General features: G+C 35.5%; 3 protein-coding genes across 4 annotated transcripts; all 3 read right to left on the bottom strand.

Moving 5' to 3' along the window:
* Window positions 1-4,500: 4,500 nt before the first annotated feature.
* LOC113144989 (thiosulfate:glutathione sulfurtransferase-like) lies at window positions 4,501-7,429 on the bottom strand. Its single transcript, XM_026331338.1, has 4 exons — window positions 6,706-7,429; window positions 5,450-5,578; window positions 5,042-5,204; window positions 4,501-4,853 (listed from the first exon to the last, which is right to left on the bottom strand). The coding sequence occupies exons 1-4, from the start codon at window positions 6,713-6,715 to the stop codon at window positions 4,799-4,801; spliced, it is 357 nt and encodes a 118-aa protein (XP_026187123.1). The 5' UTR covers window positions 6,716-7,429; the 3' UTR covers window positions 4,501-4,798.
* Window positions 7,430-7,562: 133 nt separating this feature from the next.
* On the bottom strand, window positions 7,563-10,533 carry LOC113144988 (thiosulfate:glutathione sulfurtransferase-like). Its single transcript, XM_026331337.1, has 4 exons — window positions 10,470-10,533; window positions 9,623-9,751; window positions 8,945-9,107; window positions 7,563-8,793 (listed from the first exon to the last, which is right to left on the bottom strand). Exons 1-4 carry the CDS (start codon window positions 10,477-10,479, stop codon window positions 8,739-8,741), a joined length of 357 nt encoding a protein of 118 aa, XP_026187122.1. The 5' UTR covers window positions 10,480-10,533; the 3' UTR covers window positions 7,563-8,738.
* A 768-nt stretch (window positions 10,534-11,301) lies between these two features.
* Window positions 11,302-19,373, bottom strand: LOC113144613 (leucine-rich repeat neuronal protein 4). 2 transcript variants are annotated; one of them, XM_026330797.2, is made up of 2 exons: window positions 13,433-19,373; window positions 11,302-12,654 (listed from the first exon to the last, which is right to left on the bottom strand). In XM_026330797.2, exon 2 carries the CDS (start codon window positions 12,611-12,613, stop codon window positions 11,951-11,953), a length of 663 nt encoding a protein of 220 aa, XP_026186582.1. In that variant the 5' UTR covers window positions 12,614-12,654; window positions 13,433-19,373; the 3' UTR covers window positions 11,302-11,950. The 2 variants fall into 2 exon arrangements, with proteins under 2 accessions (XP_026186582.1, XP_026186581.1); XM_026330796.2 differs by having other exon boundaries at window positions 11,302-12,744.
* Window positions 19,374-19,382: the final 9 nt, after the last annotated feature.

Below are 19,382 nucleotides of genomic sequence, written 5' to 3' on the forward strand. Positions count from 1 at the left end.
TTCTAACTTCTCTTCAAAGCTACTCCTCCAGAACACATGAACATGCACTACCTAGTTATTTTTTTTTCCTGAGAGAAAGTGTTGAGAGGAGGATCACAGAATCTCTCATGGTTGTATATTACTCTGTGATATGACCACTACTCATGTCTGAGCAAACAGCCCAATGATTAGGAACTTATCAAACACTAAATGCGCTAGGTATCACCCGTGACATCCAGAGGTCATCTATCCTTCAGGGTCGCAAGGCGGCTGGAGCTAATCCCAGCTGACATATGGCAAGAGACAAGGTACACCCTGGACAGACTGCCACACGATCACAAACTCACAAAGACAGAATCATGCTCACATTCACACCTACAGGCAATGTAGTCTAACCCCATTCTGCAAGTTTTTCAACTGTGGGAGATAAGCCCGAGTATGCAGAGGAAACCAAAACATGCACACTCCACACAGAAAGGCCACAGGATCAAACGGGATTCAAACCTGGAACCTTCTTGCTTTGAGGTGACAGTTCCACCCACCATCCACTGTGCCACCCCATGCTGGTACCAAGCCCTATTAAATACCCTTGTTTTTCACAGTTATAAAATTTGGCATTTCTGTAATTTGTTAAGTTCATTTAGCCATACAAGCTTAGTACCTTAGTTTGTAATGCTGTGGCTTTCCAAGCCTCACACATTGTAACTTCCATAACAATGATCAGTGTTATACACAGAGAGGTGTACAGTATATGAGCTACAGTTGTATGCAGAATAATATTTATATCCTCAAGCTGAGCAGGGAGGTCAGTACTGACTTAGTCTAGTGTCCAAGCTTTTGCACATGCCAAGTTCACTGTACTGTAAAAATCATAGACGTGGGTGAGGACAGAGAAGGATACCAGCTGCTGAAGTCAATAAAAAAAATCCATCTTCAGGGTAAATTCCCATCAGGATTGTTCCCTCATGTGGGCATTTTTGCTTTTTCTTATCAAACGTGTGGTAGTGTGAGTTTGTGTGTGAGCCTTAAAATGAGAATTAAAGTTACCCCCATCGCCTTTGATATGTAATGAAAGCACTTCTCTTGCTTTGCTTCACTGAAGGGTCAAATATTTTACATCCTTCAGTGTTTGTTGCTTGGCTAACAGGAGGCTACAGGTTTGACCTTATCAGTTCTTTTACTGTCTGCTGAGTCATTCTGAATTGGACAAACCTAAGGGGGAAAACATTGGTGTTCTTAAAACCAGAAATGATTCTCCTCATTTAATGTTTATTAGTTTAAAGAAATTTGTATGCTGACTTAGTAGAAAGGGATATATACTTGTTAACCAAATCTGTAACTTTACTTGTAATAGTTGTATTATTTGGGACATTTCAGAAATAGAGGGCACTTTCTGTCCCATTTAATTATCCATGTCCAAAATATTAAAATATGCCCTTGTTCTGTATTTTATGCTTGCCCTGAGACAAAATGTAAATGTAACTGCAGAAAAAAGTGGCTTAAAAATATATAACATCCCAAAATAGCCCTCAAGCATCCCATAAAATGGTGTTTTTCTCTTATCTGCCTCGATGACCAAATCAGATATCAAACATAACACCTAAAATAAGCTGTAAATTGTATCTTTTTCCACAACATGTGAACAACTGTTATCTAAACCTTTAGCCTAACGGAGAAACAGCTAAAACCAGTAAGTGACATGACAGAGAGGAAATTGCATCAACCAGCCTTTCATGCTCGTAAGACAAATGAATTTTAAAGTTACTTTTTATTTTATTTTGTTACTTTTTTCCTTGTTGACAGTAATGAGTCATGAGAAAAAGCTAACATTAGCATTACTTCGAGTAACACATTTGTGCTACAGTAACAGGATTGCATTTCAATCAGTTCCATGTGAAGGGACTATTTTCTGTATTTACATTAATTATGTATGTATAATTTAGCACAATCTACATGTTTTACATTTAGTACTGCATTTTCCAGAGTATAATTTGCCTAAGTAGTCTAAATGTGGCGGGATTAACTCAAAATCAACTCAACTGTGTTTATGTCATCTTCAATAGGTTAATAAATGAAAAAAATCAAATCTTTATTTTTAAAGAGTTTTGGCACACCACTGAGCACTGCTAAAAAGCACATCACACCTGGCACCACCATGTCAGGCATGATGCTGATGAATAGAAGTGACAGCAAAGAGAGTAAGACGAAGAGGAAAGATTTAGAAACAGGGAAGAAAAAAAGCAAAAAGACCACAGGGTTTAAGAGCAAGTTCACAAGAGGTGTTATGCAAGGAAGAAGGGACCAGAATGGACTGAACACCTCTCCAGTCATACCAGTATCTCCAGTCAGCTTTCAACCAGGGACTTTAAAGCTGGTTTTGAGGAATGCAAGTTAGTGATCATAAGGATATGTTTAAGTAATGGAAGGTAAAAGAACTGTACCTGTATAATAAATAGTCTTTTATATTCTTAAACAACATTCCTGTAGTCTGAAATATTTATGACATTTATGTGATGATTGAAAATGAAAAGAATTGCATCCAATCAATCCTATTACTCTAATTTTAACCCTGTTACCATATACGTTTTTATGAAAATAATATTAAATGATTGTATGCCAATATTTGAAACTAAATAGGACAATTAGTTTTAAAAAAACTTATGTTTTAAAACTTGCTTACCTTAATATAAGTAAAATCTTTCTTGGAATTAATTATTATTCACAGCAATGTGACTTTCTTTACATAATGGTAAAGGATTTATTTAACATTTAGTTTAGGTTCAGGTTTGCCTCAAATACTGCACACAACAAATAAAACATCTGCTAAAAACAGGATGAATTCAAATATTTAAGGGTTCCTTGCCTGTTTTTCATACATAACAGAAACTGACAATTTGGATCAATTTTTTTTAAAAGTGGTGATGCCTAAAATGTCCTCTAAATCTGCAATAGTCCACTTATTAACAGTAAATACTCAGTGGATAATCAACAATCAAAAAATAGGGATGTTTAAAGTAAAACTAAGATAAATTGCAGTTAGTTAAACTATATCTGCCACCCTAGGTTAAATGAAAAACACTCACCTGTGTCCATCCTGGCTGTACAATTGTTAACATCATATGTGGCTAATAAATGATACACCTTTTTCCTCACATTGCTTGGTGACAAATTATTGGCTTAGACAACAAGGCAGGACCTATCAATAAACACTTCAGCAATTAGCCAATAGAACTGACTCCCTTCTTGTATTTGTTTTATGTTACCATCAAAGTAAAGGTTGAGCAACTGTAGTTATTTAAATACAACAATTTATAATCAAAGTATTTAATCTGATGCTTTGGTGCACAAAGCAGCCTACTCAGTATCAAGCAGATTAGGCAAGTCAAGCGGTGCCTGTGGAACGTAGACTGAAAGAAGCAGGTGACTGGTGTGCTGGTTGCAGCGTCGCTAAAGGCAGAAGCAGCACTAGGCTTATAAGCTTAAAAAACATGGTACATAACACAGCCCATCAAGTTGTAACAAAAGCTGAATATAGGGATGAATATAATGCTAATGTAGGGCAAACTATGAGTAAATGCTAGTTTCTGCGCAGCAATCAGAATCCGAATTGCAGCTTTTACCAGGGTGGCAGCTTTAAATGTCATTTTATCTGACCAGATGTCCAAATCCGAAACCCCAATTATATTGACATATCACAAGCATGAAAGATACATAACCTCTATTTTTTCACTATTTCACTGATAAATGACTGAAAAGTTGCAAATTACTTTTCTAGTGATTTACTAGTTTAAGATCTCTAGGCTTTTGCAAATACTGAGGTCATAAGTTTAGATTCCCACAATCAGAAGCACCAGTAAAACTCTGTACAAGGTTATGATTTATAAAAATATTAATCACATTTTATTTATCAATAAATGGAAAATGATCTATATTTATTATGTAAATAAAATTGTAATGCCTTCTTTTCACTGCTGAGTTATTTTTTTTGCTATAAAAACGGAAATTACAAATTGTAAAAACTATATATTCACCAATAAAGACAATATTTTATAAGATTACACCATTGTTTATTTAGTGTTATGTTAATTTTCCGTCTAAACACCTACCTCCATTTTTATATCACCAACAGGGGAACAGGATTTTTGGTTGCTATAACATTCATAAACACATTTGCTTAGTACAACATTACAATTTGTTATAAACAATTTATGACATACCTATCAGAAATGATAATATCTGGTAATGAAAGTGTTACATTAAATTCTACATCATCATCATTAACCTGCCACCAATCTCAAAAATGAGTGTTATCTTATTTTAAGTTTCACTCAATAATACTTTTATCTGAAGCTTTCACCCACATTTCAGTTTTCCAGAGCAGATTTGTTTTTCTAAAAGCATACCACTCTAGGTGATGCTATGGTATCTCTTTGCATATCTTTTTACCATACAGGAAGTGGTTTTTCAAGTTTTTCATATGTAAATACTGTCCAGGAAGTAATCCACACAAATACACGTAGATCAGAGTAAATAAATTTATTTGTATTCATTCATATATTTAAAATACAGTGATATACTGTATGAAAACCAGGGATGTCCCAAACCAACGTCAGGGCTGATATGTTTACCTGTCACACAGGTGTGAACAGAGAGTACAATTTGAAGTCTGCAGTGAGGAAATATTTTAAATTAGAAAATGATTGATTGGGACATTCCTAATGAAAACGAATCAATATCAAAATATGAACAACAACAACAACATGTTTTTCTATTATTTGAGGCTATTAGGCTAGTATATGAGGCTTTATTTCAACAGCCATTACTTTCCATTTTTCTCAGACCAGCCCTTGTATCCCCCTGTTAAATTCTGTGGACTGAAACAAAGAAGAAAGACAAAACGTAAGGGTTGTCATTACTAAATATAAATCTACATATATTTCATAATGACAGGAAATTACAAGAATGGATATGCAGGTGTCTTTTGTATAAGCATAAATCTTAAAATAGTTACTGCTACTCTGTGTGTGTGTGTATTATATATAGTTAACAACGGCTTAATTACTTCACGTATCCTAGTTTGTGGGCCTTGCTTGTTGCCATTTCCCCTCGCCTACCCAGCTGGCAATAAAACACCAGCTCTGGTGCATGTAGTGTTGGTTTGGTTGCCCCGTACTTGGTCTGGAATTCATCGGGGTTCATTGTCAGAGCATCCTCTACTGTATCAACTGAAGAAAGAAAAGGAAGGAAGGAATGAGGCAGAAAAGAGTTTTAATATTAAGCTAATATAAAGTATGAATATGCATGATTTTTATTAAATGAAGAAATGGACACTAGTACATTGATGTTTATCCACTACTGCACACTTTTGCATATCTAGTGTACATAGCAACATGACTAAGAAAGCTTTGACCAGACTGTACATGAAGTTGTGAGAGAAAAAAGATAAAAGACGAATTTAAAAGAAGCTCACACGGGATATGAATGGATCTAGGAATACATCCTTTATCCACCTCCTCTTTGGTGCGGACATCAACCAGAAGGAGAGTCTGGCTGTTTTCCACAAGGGCTTTCAGCTCTTCACAGGAAATTTCCTTGTTGACTGAAAATGAGAAACACCAAATAAATCCTTTGTAAAGTGTAATAAACCTGTAAATACTCAGCAAATACTGAACTTGAAAATGATCTTAATCTAACTTTTTATGTCCTTTATCTATATATATATATATATATAGTAAGATGTAGTAAGACGTGAGATGTAAGATATAGTAAGATGTGTATTTTTAGCAATAACAATGCATGTGTAACAAATTATCAAGGATTTTCTTTGGGCTGTGCATAAAAAGTTTAACATGTATTATTGTAGCAATCTTGTAATCTTGTAAAACTGTAAGAAAAACAGTGTGTATAAAAATGTATATGAGTAGTGTAAACCATATTTTTACACATTCAGGAATTGTTTAACTGTAAAAACTGACCTGCTAATTTATACTGAAATAATTTAACTCATTAGCACAAAAAGATGTTACATTTCTGATGGAATCCTCATAAAAAACATCTAGTTGATTAATATAATAAAGATAAAGATTATGAATTCATTTAATTTGACAGTCAGGTATTGATTACATGCAGATGTTGATAAAATTACTAGGCTACTTAAATATATACCACACTAACTTGTTAGACATTATGATGTTCCGGACCTTTGCTTCAAGAAATTTTCTCTAACTGGACCTCTTTAAATTTTAGTTGAATACCCTTGTCGTATCAGTTTAAATCTCGCGCTGCTGGCAGTCGTTTCATAGCAACGCTGCTGCTGGTTCTGTGGGTTAGGGGGACAAAACAAACAGGCTGAGTGAGCCAGGAAGAGAAGACTTTCCATTATCTGCTGAGTCATTCTGAATGGGACATAATTAAGGTAGATCACGTCAATGTTCTTACAACCACAAATTGGTTGCTTGTTTAATATTTATAAGTTTAAAGAAATTTGTACGCAGGGATATTTGGAATAAAGGAATACATAGCGTTAATTGTTAACCGAATCTGCAACTTTCCCTACTGTCGCTGTATTATTTATTAACGTTTAAAACAATTGTTTAGCTAATCATTTGGTGGAATTTACTTAAGTTTCTCAAATATTAGGGATGCTTAAAGTCATTGATAAAATTAACATACGGTGTAGTTAAATTAATTATATCTGCCCTCCTAAGTGAAACGAAAAACACTCACCTGTGGCCATCCTGGTTGTATGATTGTCAATTTCATAAGCTGCTGAAAAAAATATACCTTCTTCCTCACACTGCTTGGTGACAAATCATTGGCTTAGACAGCAATGAAAGGCGGGATCTAGCTGAAAACACCTCCGCAATTAACTAGTCAGTAGCACTGACTTCCTATCTTTTACAATACTTTCAAAATAAAAGTCGAACTGTAGTTAAATACATCAACTTATGAACAACATACTAATACTTTATTAAAGTACTTTCAGTAAATTTTTTAAGGAAATTATCAATAGCACACTGTGATATCATAATATCCAGCATTCAAAACTTTACAAAATATTCACAGTAAAGTATCAAATGTAAAATACCTGCAGAAATACCCCTTTCCATACTGCATACAATGAGTCACTGAATGGTTTGATAGGTAGGAAAATAGTGACAATCCTTTAGTATCCATAGTCACCAGATCACAAATCAACTTTTTTTACAAACTGTTGGTGTATAGGCAAAACCTTGCAAATGAAAATAAAAATTCAACTAATTCATCTTAAAGTCAGTTTAAGTCAGTAGCTATATCCTAAAATATATTTACAATAACCTCAGTCTTCCACCCGAAAGAAAGCTGGGACAGGCTCCAGCAGATCCCGATGACCCTGGTTAAAGGAATAAGTGGGTATAGAAAATGGATGGATGGATATTTACAATAAAATTTAGCAATGATAGAAAAACAATAAATCTACATAGGATAACCAGCAGGCAGCAAATAAACCTGTAGTTCCACCAAAATAACATAATTATCTACCTCTTAGTTTTGTAGCACTGCTGCTGTTTCCCAGTATGTTCACATATCACTTGAAACAGGAGTGTAAACAACTTTTGTGATTTAATAAGCAATTACAACACAACCCCGATATAATTTCTTTTTGTTCATAATTGTACCAATGCTAGGAACTGGGATGATTTAATTACCATCATGCATTTGTCTGGATAACACTCTTACAGCACAGAGTTCACTGTGCTGTAATAAGGGTTCATTAGTCCATTTTGAGCTTCCAAAGAATCCCTCCTGCTATGAGCTAAGTCACACCCCCTGCACTGAATGGAAAAAAACAAACATTTTATAAGAGTTAATAATTTTAATTGATCATTATGCTATGATATTAAGGGGGTTGTATTGGTCAGTTTGTATTATTTAAACATTTTTTTGATTAATCAATTAAAAGTCCCAAAAATAGTCTATTAAAAAAACAAGGTGCCAAAATGCCAGTGACATTTGAAATGTTTTTTTTCTATAAAGTCCAAAACCCTAAGAAATTTAGATTATAATGACGAGTGAGAAGCATGAAAGAATCATAACCTCCCATTTTGTATTAAATATGATTTATAATTTGTTATTTATTAGTTATATTTCTTGTATTAAGACAATTTTATGTGAGTACACAATTATTTTATTATATTGTCATTAATTTTACATCTAACCAGCAACCTCCATTTATGGATCTCCAAATGAGGGAAATTTAAAATACATTAATAAACACTTATATTTGCTTACTACATTATAATCTGTTGTAAACAATTTATGACATACTGATTAAACATGATACATGGGGTAATTAAAATGTTACAGTAAACTCAGCATCATGACAATTTTTTAAATGACTAGGAAATTATCTTATTTTAAATTCCACTTAACAGTTTTTCTGTAGCTTTCAGCCACATTTTCATTTTCTATAGCAGATGTGTTCTAAAAGTATACCATTCTAGTTGATGCTATGGTACCACTTTGCTATGGTTTCTCTTTGCATATCTTTTTACCATGCAGAAAGTTTTGCAAATCTAGATACTGAGGAAGTAATCCACACAAATACATGTAATTGGGAGATTGTTTTGGTTGGCAGATTGTTTTGGTATTTATTCATATATTTGAAATACAATGATATGCTGTATGAAAAAAACATGTTTGACTATTTTTCCTGTCTAGCTCTCACCATTTGATGTTTGTAAAAGTATACAATATATGAGTCTTTACTTCACCACCAATCACTTTCCCTCTTTCTCAGACCATTCCTTGTATCCCCCAGTATAATTACTTGCACTGAAATAAAGAACAAAAGCACAAAGTATAAGGGGTGTCATTTCTATCTATAAATATACATGTATATACATTTCATAATGACAAGAATAACAATGACAAAAAATGTGTGAGGTGTTTTTTTTTTGTATAGTGTGTGTGTATTATGCATTACTTGACATATCCTAGTTTGTGGGCCTTGAGTGTGGCCACTCTCCCTCGTCCACCCATCTGGCAGTGAAACACCAATTCTGGTGCATCTGGTGGTGGTTTGTTTACCCCGTACTTGGTCTTGAATTCTTCAGGGTCCATTGTAAGAGCATCCTCTACTGTATCAACTGAAGAAAAAAAAGGGAGGTAGAAAGGAGGCAGAAAAGAGTTTTAATGTTAAGCTCATATAAAATATTACAAACTTCTTTTCCTTTCAGCTGCTCCCTTCAGGGGTCGCCACAGCAAATCATCTGCCTCCATTTAACCCTATCCTCTGGATCCTCCTCACCCACACCAACTATCCTCATGTCCTCCTTCACTACATCCAAGAACCTCCTCTTTGGTCTTCCTCTAGGCCTCCTTCCTGGCAGCTCTAACCTCAGCATCCTTTTACCAATGTATTCATATTACAAACACTAATGCATAATTGAACACTAGTACATTAATGCTTAGTCACCACTGCACACTTTTGCATATCTAGACTATCTATGCAAGTAAACTTTGACCTGACCGTATGTGAAGTGGTGAGGGGAAAAGAGTAAATTCAGTTTTCAGGATAAGACAGTTGTATATAATGTATGCATTTCAACCTTATTTCTTTCCCTCCATGAAATTGAATTTAATTTTTTTTTTATTTTTTCACCTGGGATATTAATCGATCCTGGAATATATCCTTTATCCACTTCCCCTTTGGTGCGGACATCAACCAGTAGGAGATTTTGGCTCTTTCCCATAAGGACTTTCAGATCTTCATAGGAAATTTCCTTGGTGCCTGGCAATGAGAATGCAGACAAATTAAAGAATTTTCTTAAAAGTGTGTAAAACAAAAATGAGACATAACATTTTAGGCAGACCTGGTAAAGCTATTTAATTCATTACATTTGAGACGTAATGTTCTAAACAAATTGCTGAAAAGTATCAATTTTAAGGCCAATTAAGTTATATCCTAATTTCTTTGTGTAGTTTTTTCTTTTTTGCCAGTGGACTATGGTCGCGAGTCGCCTTCTTTTGAATCTCGCGCCGCTGTCAGGCGTATCGTAGCAACGCTGACAGCTCTTTTCATTGGTCCCGACTCCTGACCAATAAGAAGAGCTGCCAGCGCATTCAACAAGTAGGGAAACAAAACAACAAACAGGCTGAGCGAGGAAGATGACGGTTTCTATTGTCTGCTGAGTCATTCTGTATGGGACAGAAATAGCGCTACGGTGGACAACTTAAATGTTGTTAAAGGTTTCCTCGTTTACCATTTTAAAGAAATCCGTACACCGAGATAGTTGAAACAAAGGAATGCTTACTCCTTAACGGAACCTGCAACTTTGAGTATAGTAGTTCTATAATTTATTAACGATTAAACAAAATCATTAGCAAATGATCCAGTCAAACTTCTCACACAATAGTAGGGGTGTTTAAAGCTACTTATAAAACTCAGATAAGGTGCAATGAGTTCAACTAGACATATTGATCACTCTAAGTGAAGCTAAACCACTCACCTGTGTCCATCCTGGTTTTATGGTTCTTCTTCTTTTGTTAAAGGTCGGGCTGCAAAGTATTTTTAAAGATGGATGTCGCCACCTATGTACCACTGTGTGTATCAACTATTCTTATATTATAAGGCTATCTGTTTATTATGTTACTTAAACATATGTACAAATAGCACTTTGCGCCTGATTCTGTCCTGTTTCTAGAATCCCCTTAATATCCCGTGTTCTACCCAGTCATGTCACTCTTTCCTTCAACTCTAATCTTTCTCTCAGTTACATATCTTCTGCAAAATGCAACTGTTTTGTGTGATTGTTAATTTGTTGTTGAAAATAATACACTGTCTTCCTCATGATGCTTGGCCACTGGCTAATCACTAGTAATCGTTGGTTAACACACCAGAGGGATCTACCGGCAAACGTTTTAGCAATTAGCCAAAAGAACTAACCTAATACTTGAGTATTTTTATGATACTTTTAAAATAAAGGTTAACCAACAGTAGTTAAGTACAACAACTTATGAACAAAGTAGGCCCATTTAAATCCTGTAGGCCTACTCAATTACAATTATTTGGCTCGAGCATATCCCCATGTCCCTAAATGGGAACAAGCAGGTATAGATGATGGATGTATTGAAATAAAAGTATAAAGTAATGAAATCATCTCAACATTTCTTATAAAAACTACTTGCATAAATTAAATTTGTTAGGTTTCAAAAAAATGAGAAAAGAAGGATAATGAAGGAAGATCTTTCCTTTCAATACCGAGAACCGAAAGAAAGGAGAATGACTCATTGTATGGTTTAATGATTATGTAACATTGTGACAATCATATGCTTTGGTCTCCATAGTCACCAGATTGTAAATCAACTAAACCACTTTGGACAGACTAACACAAAATGATAAAATGAAGCAATATCTTTAGAAACAATGTTCCAGTAAAGTTTTAGCACCTTAACTCAAAGGCATGTCAAAGCTGCTTGAGGTGACCTACATCTTACAAAGACAGATTATTCTGTTTTTCCTCTGATTTGTCACTCTTTTATAATTACACAGTTGGCATATAGGCAAATCCTTGTAGATGAAAGCAAAAAATTCGAAAAGGCACATTTTTTAATCAAAAATAAATTTTAGTTTATTAAAACATTTCAGTCAGTAGCTGTATCCTAAAATATATTACACAGTTAAATTTAACAATGATAGAAAAACATTACATGTAATGATTAAAAAACAATACAATAAATCTACAGAGGATAATTTGCCAGCAAATAAACCTGTAGTCTAACCTAGATAATAATATATTTAACTATTTCTTAGTGTTGTAGCAGTGCTGCTCTGTCTCCCAGTATGTTCATGTATATCTTGAATCAGGAGTGTAAACAACTTAGTGATTCAATAAACAATTACAACACAATCCCACTGTATTTTTTTTTTTTTTATGATCATACCACAGCTAGGGACTGGGATGGATTGTCCATCATACACTAGGCTGGATCACAGCGTTCCCTCAGTGCTGTAAGAAGGGTTCCCTAGGCCATCAGCTGAGTCTCTCTTTCCTTTCTGACACATTTTGTGCTTCCAGAGAATCACTCCTACTATGATGATGACAATCAGAAAGAGGGCGACGCCTCCACCTATGACCCAGACGAACACCTTACGGTCAGAAGATTCAGGACGGTCATACCGCTTACACGAGAACTCTGAGGGGTCGCTCTGCCCTGCATTGTTCAGCGCCTCCACGCACACCTTGGTCCCAACTTCCAAAGAGCCAACCAAACCTCGTCGCAAAGTGTCCCCAAATTCCTGGACCTCACCATGACTTCCCTCAACCACCACTCTGTACCGAGACACCACAGATGACGGAGCACACCACTGCACCTCCACCTTCCCCCTGTCGTCGCCTTCCATGACTGGCAGCAGTGCTTGGATGCGTGGTGCATGAGGTGGCGCGTCAGCCCCACTGAGCCCAGGACAGAGACACCCAGTCTGTGCTGAAAGATGGGCGCACGGCTCCTGATTCTCCAGGCACGGGTTGTACTGGCAGGGCTCCCGGTGGAGATGGGGAGTCTTTATCGAGGATGGCACCTCGGGAGGAGTGTTGGGGTTGTCTTGGTAGTCGTCATCGTCATAGTCATGATCTAAACCCAAGCCAGTCATGAAAATGATCCGTGGACGAGTGACGGGTGGGGCCGTGGAGGCTGCGTGAGTAAAGAGGTGGGAGTGGAGGAGAGACAAGGTACTTAGAAAAAGGAGTCCCATGACCAGATTCTTGCAAAGTGACATCATTTCTGTGAACAAAAATGACAAATGATGAAAATGATTTCCAAAAATATTGGTAATTTCAATAGAATATAGGTTGTAGATGTCTTTTAAAAGACCACTAACACTTGTTTCTCTGTTAAATGACGTGGCCTAGTTTGTGTCAAAACAAGAGAAACCAGAGAACCTAATCAGTTTAAAATAACCATGTCAATAAGAATTCATACTGGCACTAAGAACAAGTTATATAGTATATGAGGTTTCAAGATTTTAGCTCTTTTGTTATTTGGATATGTCAGAGAAAAGAAAAACAAAAGTAATTTGTTGTAAGTAGAAACCAAAGTTCTTCAGCCATATCTGATTTAAACTCCTTGGATGCTATTTCATCAGAATTTATGGCTTCCAACATGTAAACAGCTATGATAAATAAATGCTGAGTGCCGGAAGAAAAAGTTAATATGCTGGGGTGACCAACATCCATCAGCATTTCCATTTTCTCGTGGCAGCAGGCCAGGTGAGTTCTGTGGGAACCCAGAACCGAATACAAGATACATACCATGTTTATAAGTCAAAACTCTTTTCTGATGCCTAGAGATGGTGACACTAATGACTAAAGCTAGAAGTCAAGGAATATATGCAATCATTTCAGTAGTTTGCCAATACAAATATCACCATAGTAAGGAATTGAGTGAATGAAAATTAAAGCAAATTGTTTACCTGTTTGACGATGATGGATACTTCAGGTCTGTAATTCCACTTTCCTTTGTTACCAGTGTCTGCTCTCACCGTGCGCTCACTACCGTCTGCAGTTCTCACCGTCTTAAGTTATTTCCTTGTCTCCCTCCTTCTAAACACCCCCTTATTTTCAGAGCCTCTCCTCCCCCTTTTGCTCTTTTTCTTCTTTTTTTTTTCCTTCACTTCTCGGCTCTGTCTCGTTCTCAACAGGGCTTCTATTGGTCACAGTTCTTTTATATTTCTTTGTCTGAAATTTTTGTGAGAATGTGGGTCAGAAAAGGGAGAGGGAAGGGACCATGTGTCTGTGTGCTACTCAGCATAGTAATTTTCTGAGTAGCTGCAAGAGGCAGGCTTGTGCTTGTTGCAGTATGTGTTTGTGTAATCTGTAGGTGTAGCTGTCTGTTTCTGATTATTCTTTCAAGAGAAAAACTTCCGGAAAACTCTGCAGGTATCTTTGTGGAATGGCCAGGACATAAGGTCACATAAGTGTTTATTTATGTGTGCTTTAGAGACTGGGGGGTGAAGAATGCATGCATGTGTTTATTATATATCCCCTCTACCTAGTAGCCCACTGTGACAAAATGGAGGGGAACGATTGCTCCTCTCTCTTCCTTTTATGGGGTAAAGCTGGCAAAGTAGGCAAGTTCTGTTTTATTCCAAATGCCCGTGTTGCACAGATGAGAGGAAAAGTACCAGGGTGGGAACTTGGCCTACTTATTTTCCAGCTTCACAACTCAAATAAAATCCCAATGTCATGTGTTTTTTCTAACAATAAATGGCTTAATTTGACTATGAGTTGAGCTGAAGTCAAGTCTGTTACAATTGTGTTTATAAAATGATTTTTTAGAGAGTTTCTTTTCAAGAAGTAAAGAGTAAAGACAGAAAATATAAAGCAATTAAAGTTTAGTCTTATATAAAATTGAACATGAAGTACTTAAAATAATTTCAGGGAAATTATATATTCCAATTTACATACAATGTGGGTTTACTTGTTACTATACATGTATGAACATGTTGTAGAGACTAGGAATGAATGTGAATGAATCCAAAATCTGAAAAGATATGTTCTACCCCACAAACTGAGGTCTACTGATTCTGAAGCTTTTCCTATCATCAGTAATTGATGTAACTGAAAAGCAAAACACTTGGTTTGCTCATACTGAAAATTGTTAACATGGCAAAATGACAAAGAATTTTGACTTGGTCTTCAGTAGATTTTTGGTGACTATGTGTCATCAATTTCCAAATTGTCGAAATTCTTTCTCCATTATGTCCAAGTCCATATGCTATGTGTTGGATTAAAAGGATTAGTCAGGTTACTATTTCAGACTGAAATATTTCAACAGCTATTGAATGTGCTGCCATGAAATTAGACAAAGATATTTCCACTATTTCCCTTTCTTCTTGCGCCACTACAAAGTTTTAAGGATAAAATTTGGACAGCTATTAAATGGACTGATATTATCACACATTTAGAGTATGCCCTTATCAGGATGAACTGTTATAACCTAGGTTATCCCCTGACTTTTTGACTTAGCACCACCACCAGGAAAAATGTTTACATTCATCCAATACTTTTTGATCAAATACATAACTCTGTTCCTCTCAGCCTCAGCTGTAGGCCTACTTTGTTTAGAGTTGTTAGAGCAAATCCTTGCATGATATTGTGATAACTAAGATGGAAAACATAGTAAACATGTATATAACAAATTATAATGCAACATACTTTAGGTGAAAATTCAGATGTATATATTCTATAGCCAAGGATGTAGATGGGTGGTGGAGAGTAGGGATATTCCTTATGACTACCCTGAGCTCCACAGTTTTTGCAGATTTAACCTTCAGTTTTGGCAGCATGAGACAACCACTTCTTCCACCCTATCTGTCACTCTGTCCACAACGTCATGAGCTGATAAGTTTCAACAATCCGCCTGTAACTGAGTGGTACAGGTTTCTTTGAATAATCATTTTACTATTCATTCCTGAACTAGACAATGTGTCTCCAGACTCTGAGTATGTCTTTCATAATTTCACTCATTTCCAATAAAGAAGGCTGCTAGTTTTTCAGTATTTTATTCTACAGTTTGATATGGTCATTTCCTTGCATAAAGCTTTCTTTAAGTTTAATACTGTTTACGTTGGTTATCACAAAAACCACCTGTGGCCAATACAACTATTAGTGCTGTGTGAGTCTCTGCTGTAAGAAGTTAGATATTGGACACAACAGGCTAATGCTATTTGTTATTAATATTTTGCTATTTATATCTCATAGCTTATTCTCTGTTTTTGTCATTTAAATTGATAGTTTTTGTTGTCTACAAGGCACACTGAGAGTCTTTACCAGAAACAAATTCTTTGTATGTCCAACATATTTGTCCAATAAATCTGATTCTGAGCTCACACTTTTGCGTGGGTAAGATTGCATCAGAGTACAATACACCTCCTCTGCTGTTTAAATACGGGAAAAAGAGAACAGGGGCTAACACAAGTATGTGAAAAATGTTTACAGTTAGGTAATGTTTAGTATTATTCAGCTGGTCTTTATTATTCCTTGTGTCTTGAACTTTGGTGCTGAAGAGCATGTCCTTATAAGAAAACAAGATGACTCCGGAGGTTTCATACAGTATATGGACATTTCAGGTATATGACATGAAGTAAACTGTTTTAAACAACTTTTATCACAGAGGTATACAAAAACAGTCATGATAATGGGCTGCAGGGGAATTTCTGTATGAATATCTAAGCTGCCCTCTCAGGTGAAACCAAGCATAACACAGGAGGCAGACACAGTTGTGTACAGATTGTACCACTGATTTTGTTCACTGTTTTGTCTTCATCATTTTTCAACATACCCCTGTGTGGACATGATTGAGGGAGTCACACAGTGTATTTGGACTATTCAGTAGTTGTGTGTGTGCTGAAGTTTTGTGCAAACTTTGGTTCTAAGGTCCCTGAAGAATAAAAGAAGCTTGAGAGTGAGTCATTTTGCTTGAGATAATGACTACCCCGCAAGTGCAGATTAACTCTTTCACCATCGCAGCATGTTTGTGCATGCTAATGGACATGTCAGACAACCTGCATGTATCACCACCACTATATTTTGATTATAGATAGCGCCACAATTTCACAAGTGCTGTAAGTTCTTAAGAAAATTACATAAATTTTCTTATTCCTCAACTCAATAATATTCATTTAAGGCAGAAATTTCCCTCAATTCATTTAGTAAGTTAAATAAAAACACTTTACTTTCGTATTCTCTGTCTGCCTTTCTTCTCAGTGAATTTATCAGACTCACACAAGTGTGGGCCTCTCACAGATGCTCATTCCCTCCCCCTACCCACACCTCTCTGAGGATTAAAACTATTCCAATTTAAACAGGAAGCACCCTCGCTTCACTCAGAAAGAATCCTGGGGTACTCTTGTGAGCATACTCTGTGAAGTTGTGTGAACCGCTATTTTTATCTGTGGAGCCAGAGTGGGCTATGCAATCTCACAGTTCCTTAAGGGGTAACTGGAAAGTCTCTCCAATGACAAAGTCCCACATTCCACTACATGTTGGTATGGTAACAATATAATATTGGAAGATCAGGCCAGTAATCAGAAAAAAAAAAAAAAAAAAAAATCTTACAACAGGTGGACTGAAGTTTAAATTCACCCTGTTGAAGCAGATATCCATGGGTGGTATTGTTAACCTTTGATAGGGAAGGGTACATGTCTCTTTATGTTCCTGTTTAATGTCATACAGATCAACTCAGGCAAGTTTTATTTTGATTGGATTAGATCTGGATGCTATGGCAACAAATACAGACATCACATACTGAGGCATTTCATCTCAGACGTTTTCTGATGAGCAATAAAGTCTTTCTCACCTCAAATATTTTTAATTGCACAATACCAAATTTAAAAGGTGTGGATGAAAACCAGTATTACTGTGAGACTACAGTATATACGGCTGTGTGTTTTGAATAGATGGCATCACTCAGCTATATATTTAATCTATTAAACAGACATACTCTATATATGACAATATACTTCCATTGAACTTAAATGTATCATCTTGGTGCTGTTATTTGGATGACAGTTCAATGAAAAAATTTCTGTGAAATAATAGCTGGCCTATATCACAGGGCACTATAACCAGGAAACAGGGGCACTGACTGATTACTGAAAGGCCAAACTGTCTGTACTTAAATGTACAGAAAGGTGGGACTCCTAAAATATGACACAACAAGCTGCAAAAAAAAAAGACTAGTGCCTGTCAAACTTTATTAAAAGCCAACATAAGTATGTCTGTTGTTTATTCTTCGGGGTATATAACAATGCAATAAAAAATATTCTTTTTTTAAAAACTAGTTTTATGTTGGTTTTATCTATAGCTTTTCTGTTTCTATTTTTTTTTTTATATTAGCTGATTTAAAAGGAAGTTTCAAATTTTATGGATGAATACATTTAACAGTGATTATATGAGGAAATACTTCCTAGCATTAGGTATAGTGAATATAACTATTGAGTAATAGTAACTTTGCTTTAGTCCTTTCAATCATGAACAAATATTTACACAGAGTTGTAATGCCCCTTAGTGGTGAATGGTTGTTATTGTTGCCTACTGTTACTTAGCCAGATTAATCCATAAAAAAGTATTTGTCCTTGCTGACTTGAGGTTACATAATTGAATCTAATACACCAGCAAATGAATTGATTTGAGGTGGTAAAAAGGCAGAAATTATGTCTAAACACTCGGTACAAGTGAGAAAAAACAAAACAAAACAAATATTTTGTACTTGATATTAAAATGAGCAAGTAGCAAAAATTCACACATTTCCTAATTCTATTAGGGTTACATCGTACTACTACTTCTAGCGGGGTTACACCCTACTAGAATTTGGCACATCATAGAGGATTATAAAACAGTTTCTGCTTTCACTGGTGTTTTTGTTGCTCACTCACTTCAAAACTTTTATCAAGTGAAACAAATCTCTCTTTAATCGCTTTGAAATGACCTCAAAGCATTATGAAGTTGGATAAATTATAATGGTGCACTGTTATAAATTACACTATAACATCACATGAAGTATGTAAATTTAGGTTATCTTCAGTCTAACTATTTGCAATTATAGTAGTATTTCTTAAACAAGGACTGAGGGTGTTGTATAATGTACAGATTATAAAGCCCCTTCAGGCAAAGCTGTTATTTATGATACTGATGTATTCATATGTAAGCACTGTTTTAGATTTCAAGTGAGGCATGGTGGACCTAACTACTTTATTTTATACAAGGCCTGTATTACACTGCTGGGCACTATAACAATATAATTTTGTCTGCGCTGGTTATATATTTTGTCTGTACAATCTTGGTCTGCAATGTCTGTAATGAATGATCACTAGTGAAACTTAAAGTAGATTTACTCAAGTATAGTACTTAAATAGGCTACAGTATTGAGGTAATTGTATTTCAGTATTTCAACTTTATTCCTCATATTTGCACTCAACTACATTTCTCTATTTGCTACATTTAACTAGTTGTATTTCTAATAAAGACCTACATACATGCAAAACATATGATGAACATATACATTAAATACAATCAATTGATTTCAATCACTGAATGCTTAAACAATAATCAATGAGTAATAAAAATCCAACATTATAAGAGTATTTTGTCATGTCTTACTTGTACTTCTGAATGCAGGACTTTTACTTGTAAAAATAAAAACTCAATGAATAGGCCTACCACTGTTGCTACAGAGGTCAAACACAGTTAATTAAAAAGTCCTTAATTCCCCTTTGAACTGTACCAAAGTAGTTAGCATAAAATGGAAATAATTAAACTAAGCTACCTCTGTTGTACTTGAGTAACTGGCTTACAGTAGAAATGGGCGGGAACCCGGTAGTAGTCTTCCTCTCCCGGTACAGTATGTACAGGGAACATGGG

Source organism: Mastacembelus armatus, chromosome 10, assembly GCF_900324485.2.
Source record: "Mastacembelus armatus chromosome 10, fMasArm1.2, whole genome shotgun sequence".
In the NCBI taxonomy this organism is placed as follows: domain Eukaryota; kingdom Metazoa; phylum Chordata; class Actinopteri; order Synbranchiformes; family Mastacembelidae; genus Mastacembelus; species Mastacembelus armatus.

Coding starts and splice junctions, on each gene's coding strand:
- LOC113144989 (XM_026331338.1), bottom strand. Junction 5,205..5,449: donor TAGATCCATTCATATCCCGT/GTGAGCTTCTTT, acceptor TTCTTTCTTCAG/TTGATACAGTAGAGGATGCT. Junction 4,854..5,041: donor CACAAACTAGGATACGTGAA/GTAATTAAGCCG, acceptor TCTTTGTTTCAG/TCCACAGAATTTAACAGGGG.
- LOC113144988 (XM_026331337.1), bottom strand. Junction 9,108..9,622: donor AGGATCGATTAATATCCCAG/GTGAAAAAATAA, acceptor TTTTTTCTTCAG/TTGATACAGTAGAGGATGCT. Junction 8,794..8,944: donor CACAAACTAGGATATGTCAA/GTAATGCATAAT, acceptor TCTTTATTTCAG/TGCAAGTAATTATACTGGGG.
- LOC113144613 (XM_026330796.2), bottom strand. CDS start 12,742: ATGATGTCACTTTGCAAGAATCTGGTCATGGGACTCCTTTTTCTAAGT.